Raw genomic sequence first — 14,257 nt, forward strand, 5'->3', positions numbered from 1 at the left:
GATAACCAGTCCAAGAAGTCACTTCTTTAATATAGATTTTTTCCAAGATAACTGTAGCCAACTCGGGTCATTTCAACTTCTTACACTTGACAGTATACAAAGAAGACAAAAAGACCTACGCTGAACACTAGATTTCAAAGTTACAGATAATATTTTAAACATAATTTCACCATATTTTGTAATAATTTTGTGTTTCACACACACAAAAGCACACCCACACCCACGTGAACACACGCAGATCCATACACACACACAGTTAGGGGGTTGTCTGGTGTGTCAGTCTTTCTTCTTACCTCTCACAGAATCTGGAACCACATTGGTGACCAGGAAGCTTCAGCCATCCCCCTGCCTCCACCCTCTCCACACTGCTTGGGTTACAAAAGGCTACACACAGGTACACTTGGCTATTTTGTGGATGCTGTGATTTGAACCCAAGTCCCCATGCTTGCACACCAAGCACTCTTGCCCTCTAAGCCATCTCCCCAACCCCTCTTTAAAGACATGATATTCAGAAAAAATATATTTCCAACATTTCCCATATGCTTCAAAACTGAACTTAAGACTAAGGATCATGTCTATCACTATGATGATCTCAACCTTTCTCTAGCCCAGTGCTCAGTATATTCAGCATTTTGATTTTACTCCTTTCTTTTACAAAGGGGTAAACAGCAATGAAATAGTCAAATAACTGCCCAAATATACACTGCTCTGAATATAAAGATGTTGACATCATTGAAACTGAACTATCAGTTGGCTGGCAGTGCCAATCTTTAATAGCTTGAAATGTGCATTTGTTCATGAGCAAGAGTCCAAATTCAGAATACAGAATCCAACTCAGAGGGGATCATCACAGTGAGTTGTAAGAAAGCCAAATATATAAAATTTGAGGACCTCCCATAAATCAGATCCGGCATGTTTTTCCTTTCTGTGCAAATGTGTGATGATTGGAATGACTGTTTAATTATCATGATTTCTTTCTGAATACAGAACATCTGTATATATGTATGTTAAGGGACTACCAGCAATATAATGCTTCTTCTTTTCTTACCCTGTATTTGTTAATGGATAGCTTTCTTCAAATTATCTAAGTCTGTTTGTTCATTCATTAATTCAGCAAAAGTATGAAATATTACTTTCGACAATGGAAAAATAAATGAACAAAATGTAGTCCAACCATTAAAGAATATAGTCTAACATATGACACAGACAATCAGAGCAGAGCAGTCATCCTGTGGCAGCACAGCACTGCTGCTGCAGAGTATGGGCACAATGTGTGACTAGCCGGAGTGGGAAAAGAGTAAAGATCACAAAGGGTTTTATCCCATCTCAACTTAAGCTCAGTCTCTTAAAGACCAAGAGTTATCTCGATAGGTAAACAAACACAGGCAGAAGAGCAGGGTCCTCAGGTGGAGTGATTAGATGACACAAAACAGAGATGCAGCAGAGTTTGGTCAAATGCTGCTATTTTCAAACAGTTGGAATCCTGTACTCATTGTGCATGGCAGGGAACTGAAAATTTTGCAACAGCTGAGAATTATATGAAAGGAAAACATTGTGGGGTAGAAGCCAGGCTCAAACTTCATTCAACCTATAAACATGTAAGGAACTGTCCACAAAATAAAGAGTGGTCAATATCATCAAGTATACCAGCTGGTAAATGTAGTAGGAGCAAGCACATTAATTTATGTGAAATACTGAAGTATTAACTAACATTAATAAAATGATAATATCTGAGAGAACATCACTATTGGCGTCTTTCTGCTTCTTTGTATTTTCAACAGATAATAATAAATGTTTGATTTATAATTAATACAAACAACAAGAACATTCAAAAACAAAACTATTATTTGTCTATACATGCCTATGCATACATGGATGCATAGTTAAGCCATCCCAGACTGATGAAAACAGGCATGCTAATTAGTGATGATAAATTAAAATTTATATATTTACTATATTTTTATAATTCTATCATATAATATTGTATTATATAAAACATGATGTTATAGATTATTATTATTAAAAACTATTATTGGAAACAGGGTCTCATGCATCCTATGTAGCTAAGGATGACTTTAAAATTCTAGTCCTTCTGGAATTACAGACATGTGCCATGGTATCTGGTTTATGAAATGCTGGGGATCAAAAACAAAACCTCATGCATAATAGGAAAGCATTATACAAATTGAGCTACATCTCCAGCCCAATAATGATCACGTTCAAAGAGAAAGACTGGGGCTGGAGAGATTGCTCAGTGGTTAAGAACAGAACCAGGCTCAGACTGCAGGTAATCCTGTACTAGAGCCCTAGTCCCTTTCCCACATGCCAAGCTCTGGCCTTGTTTTCCTTCTGGTCTTATAAGCAACTCTCTTTCTGCTTATATTAAAATTTTTGTCTCCCGTGATGTAATCAATCAACAGCTAACCTGCTTCAATATACTCTTTGGTTTTCCAATAAAATTTCTACAGCGGACTGGAGAGATGGCTTAGAAATTAGAAGTACTTAGCACTTACTGTTCTTGAAGAGGGTTTGGTTTCCAGCACCCACATGGTGGCAGATCCAATACCCTTTTCTGACCTCCATGGGACCAGGCACATGCGTATATGCAGGCAACACTCATACACATTTTAAAAAATTCTAAATAAGCGGTCTCCTAATAAATTCCAAATGTATTTACAAATAGAGAACGTGTTAAGCTTTTAAAAATAACTGCTGACTTTTAATTAAAACTAGAAAAAGCTCTGGTAGTGAACTGGTTCAGAATTATTTTCTACTTTAATATGAAACTGCTTTAGGATAAATGAAAATTTGAATTTTTCTTGGTTCTTTGATACCCAAGTTAGAAGGTTTAAACACACACACACACACACACATTTTAGAGACAGGATCTCATGAATTCCAGACTGGCCTCAAACTTGCTATATAGCCTTACACTAGCCCCAATTCACAATACTGCTGATTCTTGAGTCTGGGATTACAGACATGTATCATCAAGCCTGGCACTTCTCTCTCTCTCCCTATCCTTCTTCCTTTCACCCCCCCCCACCTCCGTTTTTTTTGAGACAACTAGTTCTGTAGGCCAGGTTAACCTGAAACTCACAGAGATCAGCCTGCCTCTGCCTCCTGAGTGCTGGGATTAAAGGCGTATGTCACTACCAGCAGGCATATATAGACCAGACCGTCTTCCCATGATTTAAACAAAGCATAACAATGAATGCAGAAGCGTATATGAAAATTCATCCGCCTTTAATTACTCCAGAAACTAGATATATCAAAATGAAACAATGCCAGTATTAATATTTTGAATATAGTTCATTTAAATGTCCTTTCTAGCTGGGCAGTAGTGGCACACACGCCTTTAAAATCAGCACTCAAGTAAAAGAGGTAAGTAGATCTCTGTTGAGTTTCAGGCCAACCTGTTCTACAGGGTAAGTTCTAGGACAGCCAGGCTATACAGAGAAACCTTGTCTTGAAAAAGAAAATAAAAGTCCTATCCATTATTTTGTTGTTGTTGTTATTGTTGTTATGGGGGTATCTATGTAGGCCAGGCTGGCTTCAAACTTGCTATAGCCAGATTGACCTTGAATTTATGATCCTTTGGCCTCCACCTCCAGACTGTTGAAATTACAGTTGTGTACTTCCACATCCTGGAGGTTTATTATAGTTAGTCAAATAAATTAAAAGTATTTTTCTACTCTCATTTTGAAAAATAAATATCATAGAAATAGTAAAATTAATTTTCAGTCTCTCAAAAATTCTTTTGCCTTTTTTCTTTTTATTTATTCTTTTCTCATATATTACAGCCTAACTATCTCCCAGTTCCTCTCCTACCTCCCCTCTCCCCCAGATCCACTCCTTCTCCTTCCCCTCAGTAAAACTGTGTGTATGGTGGCACAGCCTATAATCTCAGCACTTTGGAGGAAGAGGTATGAGGTTTGGTACAGGTCAAGGACAGCATGGGCTACATAAGACCTTACCTCAAAACAAACAAAAAACCAAGCAACAAAAATGATAAGACACTGAAACAATCTTTCTATAGCCACAGCATCACACATCCAGCCAGGTCAAATTTGTGCTCAAATCCTTCCAGCACCTTTGTCCATGATGCCGAGTCCTAAGGGATTAGGTGATCAGCAGTTTCCTTAGGCCTTTCTCAGTTAAGTTTCTCCTGTTTCCTCTGTAGTCTCTGAAATAGTTGTGTCTTGTGTGTGTGTGTGTGTGTGTGTGTGTGTGTGTGTGTGTGGTAGGGGGTGTTAATGCACTGAGCCATACCTGTCCTCAGTCTAACTCTCTGTTTAAATGATTTCCACTTGTTTTAGATCCTCAACACAAGTTACCTGATACTTCTTATCCCAGCTCTGAAGTTAGACCATGATTATCTTGTTTTATTTACGGTGCTACAGATAGAATGTAGGGCCCTATGCACACCAAGCAGATGTCCTTACCACTTAGCTCTAACTCTAGACAGGTCCCTCTTATAAACAATCTACAATTTCTCTACACATTCTTTATAGAATCAATCAGTTTGGGGAGATTATGCCTTTGAGATGATGTGGCTTCATAGCTCTCTTGCTTATTTCACAATGGAATATAAATATAAAAATAATATATAAAATGACTTATATACGTAAACATAAATACATATAAAACTATTAATGGAATTCGGGCTTCTATATATACACAAAGATAAATAGGTCTCATCACATTCACAGAACAGGTTATGACACCTATGTAGTGAAGAGTTAACCTTATTCAAAAAGAAATTTGGCCTTTGCCCTTGGTTACCAAGAGATGGTCTCTAGGCTTCTAGACCTCTTGCTGACAGAAGGGTCTCTGTTTGCCTGGGAACTTTAGATACCAGAAATACAATCTACATTGAGTGCTTGAAATCACACTGTATCAGTTTCAACGCCAAGAGGAGATAGGCATAGTGTGGCCCACAGGGATGGGCTGGAGACTAAAAGCCAGCCATGCAGGTAGTAAGTGAATAAGTCACAAGAAATATGACTTTGAAGATTGGTTTATATCACCATACACTGTGGCTGGGAGACTATAATGCCATCCATGGTTACACAAATAAAGAGTGATTAAAAATTCTACATTGCAATTCCTCCTAGATCCTTTCCTATATGTCTCTTCTGGGTTTTTGTTTGTTTGTTTGTTTTTTTTAATTAAGTATTACTTAAAAATTATTTATTTAGGGCTGGAAAGATGGTTCAGTGGTTAAGAGCACTGGGTTTCATTCCCAGCACCCACATGATGACCCACAACTATCTGTAACTCCTGTCCAAGGGGAACAAACAATTTCTTCTGGCCTCTGCAAGCACTGTGTGCATGTGGTACACAGACATACAACCATACACATAAAATAAAATAAATTATCTGTGAGTCTGTATTTGTGCATGTGCATATACATGTGTGTGTATGTACACATCCGAGGACTGGGGGAAGTAAGTTCTCTTCTGCTACCTTGAGAGATCCAAGAATTGAATTCAAGTTACTAATCCTTACCCACTGAGCAATCTCTCTGGGCCTTGGATGCCTCCTTTGGATAAGCTTAACCTGTATCCTTTTCCTGTTAATAAATTGTATCACTGTTTTCAGAAAACTCTTTGAATACTTTCAAACAAATTATCAAACCCAAGAGTGACTGTGGAGCCCCTAAATGCATCTAAAGCGAGGCCAATCTTGAAGAGCCTATTCCCTGAGACTTTGCAGGCTAGTTAAACTCATTGAAACCATCTAAAAACCAATAGGATCAAGCAGGACTTGGTGATATACACCTATAACTCCAGGGTTCAGAAGGCTGAGGCAGGATGAATTAGAGTTCCACGTCAACCTGGGTTATAAAATGATATTCTGTCTCTAACAAAACAAAACTAGAAAACTCAAAATCAGCAATAGGTTGGACTCAGTTCTTAGGTCAGTACTTTCCTCAGCGGACACATCGTTAAGAAAAAAATGAACAAAAAACAAACTTAATAAGACAATTCATTCTGAGATGAACTAACACTCTCAGATTATTATATATATTCTCTAACAAAGCAACAATGCATATGATGATGATGATGAAAAAAGCAACAACTATTACCATGTGTTCACTCATGTCCACAGTCACCACTTAACAGATTTTTAAAAAGAGCATCAGAGTAAAACAATTTATTCAAGATCATACTACTAGTGAGTGACTCTGGTTTGATTGAAAATGATCTCCAAAATATACAAAGAACTCAAGAAACTAGACACTAAAACTCTAATTAACCCAATTAAAAAATGGGGTACTGAACTGAACAGAGAATTCACAACAGATGAACTTCGAATGGCCAGAAGACACTTAAGGACATGCTCAACCTCCTTAGCGATCAGGGAAATGCAAATCAAAACCACTTTGAGATACCATCTTACATCTGTCAGAATAGCTAAACTCAAAAACACCAACGATAGCCTATGCTGGAGAGGATGTGGAGTGAGGGGAACACTCATCCATTGTTGGTGAGAATGCAAACTTGTACAGCCACTGTGGAAATCAGTGTGGCGGTTTCTCAGGAAACTGGGAGTCAACCTCCCTCAGGACCCAGCAATTCCACTCTTGGGAATATACCCAAGAGATGCCCTATCATACTACAAAAGTATCTGTTCAACTATGTTCATAGCTGCATTATTTGTAATAGCCAGAACCTGGAAACAACCTAGGTGCCCCTCAATAGAAGAATGGTTAAAAAAGGTGAGGAACATATACACATTGGAGTTTTACTCAGCGGTAAAAAACAATGACATCTTGAATTTTGCATGTAAATGGATGGAAATAGAAAACGCTTTACTGAGTGAGGTAACCCAGACCCAAAAAGAGGAATATGGTATGTACTCACTCATAAGTGGTTTCTAGCCATAGTTAAAGGTCTTTGAGTCTATAATTTGTGATCCTAGAGAAGCTGAATAAGAAGGTGAACCTGAAGAAAATCATATAGTTATCCTCCTGGATATTAGAAGTAGGCAAAATTGCCAGGCAAACTTGGGTGCACAGGGGGTGGGGGTGGGTGGAAGTACGGGGAGATGGTTAGGGAGAGGGGAGGGGGGAGGATCAGGGATGGATTGGGGGAATGGGAGGGGGGAGGGAGGAGGATGGTTATGGGAGCAGGGAAGTTTATATCTCAACTAAGGGAGCCATTTTAGGGTATGCAAGAGACTTGATTCTGGAGGGGTTCCCAGGCCCAAGGAGAGGTCCCCAGATTGTACTCTGGGCAGCAGAGGAGAGGGTGCCTGATCTGGCCTTGGCCCATAACCATACTGATGAATATTTTGCATATCACCACAGAACCTTCATCTGGCAATGGATGAAGATAGAGACAGAGACCCACGTTGGAACACTGGACTTAACTCCCTAGTTAAGTCACTGGACTTAACTCCAAATGAGAAGCAGAGGGAGGGAGATCGTGAGCAAGGAAAGCAAAATCAGAGGGGGCCTTCATCTGACGATGGATGGAGATAGAGACGGAGGCCCACATTGGAGCACTGGAAGTCAGGACCGCGAAGGGTGCGTTCACCCACTGATACAAGGGGACTGATCGAATGAGAGCTCACCAAGGCCAGCTGGACTGGGATTGAACGAGCATGAGATCAAACCGGACTCTCTGAATGTGGTTGACATGGGGGCTGACTGAGCCCCCAAGGTCCAAATGAAGACTGAGAAGCCATTGACAATGGCACTGGGTCTTGTTTCGTCTGCATGGACTGGCTTTTTGGGATCCTGGCCTGTTTGGATGCTCACCTTCCTGGACCTGGAGGGAGGGGGAAGGAACTTGGATTTCCCACAGGGCAGGAAACCCTGACTGCTCTGGGGAATGGTGAGGGAGGAGGAGAGGGAGTGTTTTCGGATACTTGAATAAACAAGTCTAACGGGGGGGGGGGGGGGGAGAAAATGACCTCCACAGGCCCATAGGGAGTGTGGCACTATTAGGAGGTGTGGCTTTGTTAGAGGAAGTGTGCCACTGGGGGTGGGCTTTGAGGTTCCAAATATTCAAGCCAGGCTCAGTGTCACTGTCGCCCTGTAATCTGCTGATCCAGATGTAGAACTCTCAGGTAACTCTCCAGTATCACATCTGCCTGTGTGCTTCCATTCTTCCTGCCATGACAATAATAGACTAAGCAACCGTAAGCCAGCCTCAATTAAATATTTTTCTTATAAGAATTGTTGTGGTCAGAGCTGGAGAGATAGATCAGAGGTTAAGAGCATTGACTGCTCTTCCAAAGGTTCTGAGTTCAATTCCCAGCAACTACATGGTGGCTCACAACCATCTACAATGAGATCTGATACCTTCTTTTGATGTGCAGGCAAACATATAGACAGAATATTATTCATAATAAATAAATAAACCTTAAAAATTACTGTGATGATATATCTCTTTACAGTAATAGAAATCCTAACTAAAACAGCGACAATGTATTTAAAAAGATTTACCTATATTTAGAGTCAACATGCTTTACAGTTTTAGAGTATAAGTAAAAGAAGATTAACATTAAACTGTACAAAGGAAAATTAAAGTCTCCAGCAGGATCATTGTCAAAATAGTATCACTGAAGACTGGTAACTGTCAGCACTTACTTCCTTTCCTTAAGACGTAACCATGGGTACTTTCATATTTAGTTACAGCTTGTCTATGAATTTCCTTTGAACAGATAATCAATTGCATAGGTTAAAAACAACTAGGTAAGGACTGGAGATGGCTCAGAGGTTAAGAGGACTGTCTGCTTATTCAGAATTCAGTTCTGAGTTCAATTCCAGTGCTCACAACCAACTATCATGAGATCTGGTGCCCTCTTCTGCTGTGCAGGCAGAACACTGTGTACATATTAAACAAATCTTAGAAAAAAAAAACAAAACAAAAAACTGGGTGGTCTGTGAGAGTAGCAAGTGCTTTTAATCTAAGTCATCTCTCCCGTCCCTAAAACCTTATTTAAAGCAGGTTTTGTGGTGGTATCCAATTATAATCCCAGCACTTGGGAGGTGGGGGCAAAGTCAGAAATTCAAAGTCATCCCTTGGCTACTAGTAAGTTTGTGGCTAGCCCAGTCTACATGAGACCCTGTATCAAACAAAAACAAAAACAACTAGGTAAATAGCTGGGCACGTGGCCCACTCCTATAATTTCAGCTTTGAGGTAAGCCTGTTCTACAGAGCTTAGTCCTGTCACACACTCACACACACAACACACACAACACACACACACACATTAAAAAAACAACAACAACAACAATTTAGGGAGCTGGGTAGCTTAATGCTCTTTCCAGATGACTTGAGTTCGGGTTTACAATTGCCTGTCAAACACAACAGCTTCAGGAAATCTGACCCTACCTTCTGGCCTCCTTAGGCACATGCATACACATAAATAAAACTAAAATATACCTAAAAGGAAAAAAGGACTATTTTTAATATTATTATGAAATTTTAAACACAAATTCCAAATACCTGAAGTGAACAGACAACACTTCTACTAAGAAAACAATCGTGCATGATACCCTAATCCATTAGCTCTGAGCACCAAGTTCTTTCATTTTCCTCTCTAACATTCCATTCTCTTTTTTCTATAGCTTCTCTTACATCATGGAACTGACCTCCTGGCCTCTAAGAAAGACTGAGAGGAGCTAGAGCCCATCAATCATGTAAGACAACTGGACTGTCTCAAAATGAACAAAGTATCTACAGCTTTCCCACTCTGAAACTAGAAACCATCTTTAAGATACAAGTAACAAATAGTTCTGATAAATTATACACGCATGGATAGTAACATAGTAACTCAAGCATTCTCAACATAGCAGTTATCATATGAAAAACATAAAATGTCTGTGCATCTAATTTCAATCACCTAATCACACGATTTGACCTGATGAAGGTCCATAGTAAACAGTACAATATGAATTGCTATTTAGATTATTTTAAAAATTAGTATCATACTTCTTTAAGATCTGAAACCCACCATCAAGCTGTGCTATGTCTGTTTTGACAAGCCAATTATGACAAAGATGTTTTAAAAATAGATTAAGTTTGGGTCTACATTAAAAGTAAGTCATTACAGAAACACTGAGTGATGTGAAATACAGGCTACATAATGGAGAAGAGGAGGATGCAAGTAAAGCACTGGAAAGAAAGAAAGACATACTAATGAATTAGACACACATACCCCACCAACAACCCACAGAGACAGAGAAAGTACCTGGAAAGCTGTGAGTGCGCCAGTCCCTGGGTTATACAGGCATCGCAGCGAAGGCATGCTGTCCGCCAGGCTGGAGCAGCCCAGCCACAGAGACCTGGGCATAGAGCACTGCAGAGAGAGGACAACTATGAGATGGGACAGTATGAGACAGGATGGCAGATTACAGGAAATTTCAAGGGTTGGCTGAATGCAGTATTCAAGTTTTAGCTGGCTTTTATGATAGAAACACTGGGAGAGGGTAAGGTGCAGTCTCTCTATGTAGCTGGCCTAGAGCTCGCTGTGTAGACCAGGCTGCACTCTGCCTGCCTCTGCCTCCCAAGTGTCGCTACGCCCAGCTATGAAAGAAACATGTTCAAGAAACATAATATATAGTGGTTCTAACCCCAGAGAAACTCAAAAGGAGCATTAGTAGCCAAAAGGCAAGAAAGAGAAAATAAGTTAGAGTTCCAAAAACCAAGTATGCCATAAGAGCTGTTTCTATTTTCTACGATTACACCCAAACTAGGAAACTTACTTCTTAAACAGAATTGACTGATCCATTTCCTTTGTGGACCTTACCCAACTTCTATAAATTCATCATAAATCATACAGACTAAGCAGAAAAAGAGAACTTTGTGGTAGCATTAAAATATTAAGAATGGTAAAATAAAAAACAAAATAGCACATGAAAAACATGAAAACTTTTTTTTTCTTTTTTTTTTTTTTTTTGGTTTTTCAAGACCGGGGAGAACTCTTTTTTAAAAAGAAAAGAAAAAGCATTGTATCCCTAGGGCCCCAACAGCAGCTAACTCTGCATAGTTTGCATATGTTTTATGTAGCTGGTTAAATCTGTTATTCAATAACCAAAATGCACAGTTAACCATAGCTGCTGCCTCTTCATCTTTCCAGATGGATTAAAGGGGTCAGGGCAAGAAGCAGTTCAAACAGAAACAAAATAACGGGAAGAAGAGAAGGGACTCTGAAAGCTGAGGTACTAAAACCTTCAGCAAAGAAATTATGGGAGAGAATAGTGTATTCAGTAGGCAAAAAACTACCAGTTCTAATGACACTAAACATTGTTAGTATTATTGGGCTTTGAGGCTAGGAGAGGGTAGTTTGCAGGTACATGTGCGTGCCTGCGTGCGTGCATGCGTGCGTGCATGCGTGTAGCAATCAGGGGTCAACTTCAGGTTGTTCCTCAGGAATCATCCACCTTTTTCTCTGAGATGAAGTCTCTCACTAGAACCTGGGTCTTGCTGATTAGACTAGGCTGGCTGACCAGCAACAGCAAGGGATTCTCCTGTCTCTGCCTTACAAGAGCACATGCTCAGGTTGTTTGTTTGTTTAAACATGGATGGGAGAGCTGGAACATCCCAGTAAAGTGGTGAGCACTTTACTGACTGAACCATCTCCCTGAGCTCTGCTTAGTTTCATAAGATACTACGTATGACAGAATGGAGCCTACATCCTTCATGTTTCTCTAAAACTACCCTGGGGTGAAGTTTTGCCCATTAGCTTGAGCACTATGATAGTTTAATAATAGTTAAAATACTAAATACCCAACCACACTCAATGAAGACATATTTTAGAATAGAGAAGTCATTTATTCACAGCATGTGAGACAATGTTTTGGTTCTTTCACTTCTTTTTATTCGGGGGTGGAGGGAGGTGTTTCGAGACAGGGTTTCTCTGTAGCTTTGGGGCCTGTCCTGGAGCAAGCACTTGTAGACCAAGCTGGCCTTGAACTCACAGAGATCTGCCTGCCTCTGCCTTCCGAGTGGTACCACAGCCTGGCTGGTTCTTTTATTTCTTTAAATAATTAGCAGAAATTAGCAACGGGATGCAAGATACAGTATTCCCTACTCAAACTGTCTATATAATTCAAACAAGGATAACAATTGCTAAGCTCCAAAAATGATTCAATCTAGACTCCTGCTTACAGGTCATTTTCCTCATTTTACAGTTCAGTATTTGTCTATTCATGCTCATGAATTTAGAAAATAGCACAGAAAGTAGAGACTAGAATCCATACCTACTGCTTCCTAGAACTCTCCTCCTGCCTTCATCATTCCTACTTCATAGAGTGGGGATGGAGAACTTCAAAGATCTGCTAAAGGCATCACCAGAAAACACAACAGGTCAAACAGTGACATCACCCTGAACTGCTACAGCAGCGAATTCTATTTACTCCAGAATCTTTACCTCAAGCTACAACTTACTTTACAAACAGCAGCTAAATGAATAGTTGTCTTCAGTGGTATATTATCCAATTCACAATGGCTCCCTAGATTGGCTATATGAAACCAAGCACATTATCAATCGGATCTGCTCTCACTGCCTTTATCTACTCACCTTCTCTATCCTTTAGCTGGCTCTGCCACTTCAGCTAGCTAACTACTTTGATATTCTACTCAAATGCTTATCTGAGCCCTAACATATTTAAATTTGTAATTTCCGTGCTCTTGACTTCTGCCATCTACAGCTATTATTTAAGTCTGTATCTCCCTGGCACTATATTTACAAATGTCAATCCTGTCCAGATGATCCCAGCACTTGAAATACTCATTGGGAAAAGAGAACAAAGGGAACAGTTGGGAGGATTTAAAGATTCTATCTCTTGAGAATCCCTGCCCTGTACTGAGGAACCAAGAATGCTTTACTGGGGCAGGAAAGATGGCTCAGCTGTTAAGAGTGCTGGCTGCTCTTCCAGAAGACTGGGAGTACAATCCCCAGAACCCACATGACTGTAACTCCAGTCCCACAGAATCTGATGCCTTCTTCTGGCCTCTACAAGCACTGAAAGCACAGGGTGCACAGACATTCATGCAGGCAAAACATCCATATGCACAAAATAAAAATGAAATTTCAAAGAAAATTTTAATTGAAAAAAAAAAGTATGTGTCATTGCCTTTCCTCCCAGTCAGCTTGTCTCATATACTGAGTTCCAAGCCAGCCAAGACTACACAGTGAGACCCTGTCTCAAAAAACAAAACAAAACAAAACCCAAAAAATGCTTCAATGAAATAATTTTCATAAGTTAGTTACATTAAATTTTTCTTAAGGCAAATGTTCTTACAATTTATTTGGTAAGTATTTATTGAATGTTTTTCTTATTCTGAACACCACATACAACAATGGACAAAAGGAAATACACTGCTTTTTGGTGCCACTTGCAATGGAGCCAGAACTTCATGCATAATAAACAAGCAATCGACCAGTGAGTTGTATTCCTAGTCTTTAGCTGGGTATGGTGGCTCACAACAATAATCCCAGGCCTTGAGAGACCGAGGCAGGATGATTGCCTATAGTTCATGATCAGTTTAAGTTTACACAGTGAATAGCATGATAACCAAAGCTATTAGCAAACTGGCATCAAAAAACAAAAAAAACAAAAAACCCTTTCCTTCATGGAACTTATAGTCTAACAACATTCCATCAGCATTAAATCCCTATACATTAAAATTTTCTAATATAAGATTGGCAGTGGTGGCGCACGCCTTTAATCCCAGCACTCAGGAGGCAGAGGCAGGCGGATCTGTGTGAGTTCAAGGCAGGCCTGGTTTATAGAGCGAGTTCTAGGACTAGCTCCATAGATACTGAGAACCTGTCTCGAATAACCAAAAAACAAAACAAAAAGATTCCTAATATAAAGTAACTTGCTGTTAAGACTTACTAACTATTGTGTTTTTCTTTAGAGCTATGGTGCATTTATTAAGTGTTTGGTTAAAGCTGATGAGTAAAAAAGGAGTGTCATTCTGAAGGAGGATTTCAATTTGAGATAAATGAGACATATGAGAGGCAGAAAAGGTCAAAGTCCATAAAAAAGAATGTGATGGAGGAAAACCGAGTAAGCCTGGAAGACAGCTATCAGAGGAGACAGAACCCACACATGCTAAGCTTACTGAAGCCCTCTGCACAATGCACAGTAGGCACCACTGGGTCTAGAACTCAACCAAAACCCCCTTCATCCACAGACCTGGGACTCTTCCTTCTCATTACAATGCACGTATTTATTTGTATTTGTGAGAGTTTCATGGTTAAGTTTTGAAAGCATTTCTCCCAGGAATTA

At 39.7% G+C, this 14,257-nt stretch overlaps 1 protein-coding gene across 13 annotated transcripts in view; it reads right to left on the bottom strand.

Moving 5' to 3' along the window:
- The window catches only part of Btrc (beta-transducin repeat containing E3 ubiquitin protein ligase), a 185,612-nt gene that overhangs the window by 101,896 nt on the left and 69,459 nt on the right, over positions 1-14,257 (bottom strand). For 7 of the 13 annotated variants that reach the window (XM_085693996.2, XM_085693990.2, XM_048439124.3 and 4 more), the window contains one exon: positions 10,210-10,317. The exons of the other annotated variants lie outside the window; for them this stretch is intronic. In XM_085693996.2, the coding sequence (XP_085550122.1) occupies positions 10,210-10,317 (108 nt within the window). The remainder of the gene's footprint in view (positions 1-10,209; positions 10,318-14,257) is intronic. 13 annotated transcript variants of the gene reach the window in all.

The sequence above is a fragment of the Myodes glareolus genome, chromosome 7 (assembly GCF_982192425.1).
Source record: "Myodes glareolus chromosome 7, mMyoGla1.1, whole genome shotgun sequence".
Taxonomy (NCBI): domain Eukaryota; kingdom Metazoa; phylum Chordata; class Mammalia; order Rodentia; family Cricetidae; genus Myodes; species Myodes glareolus.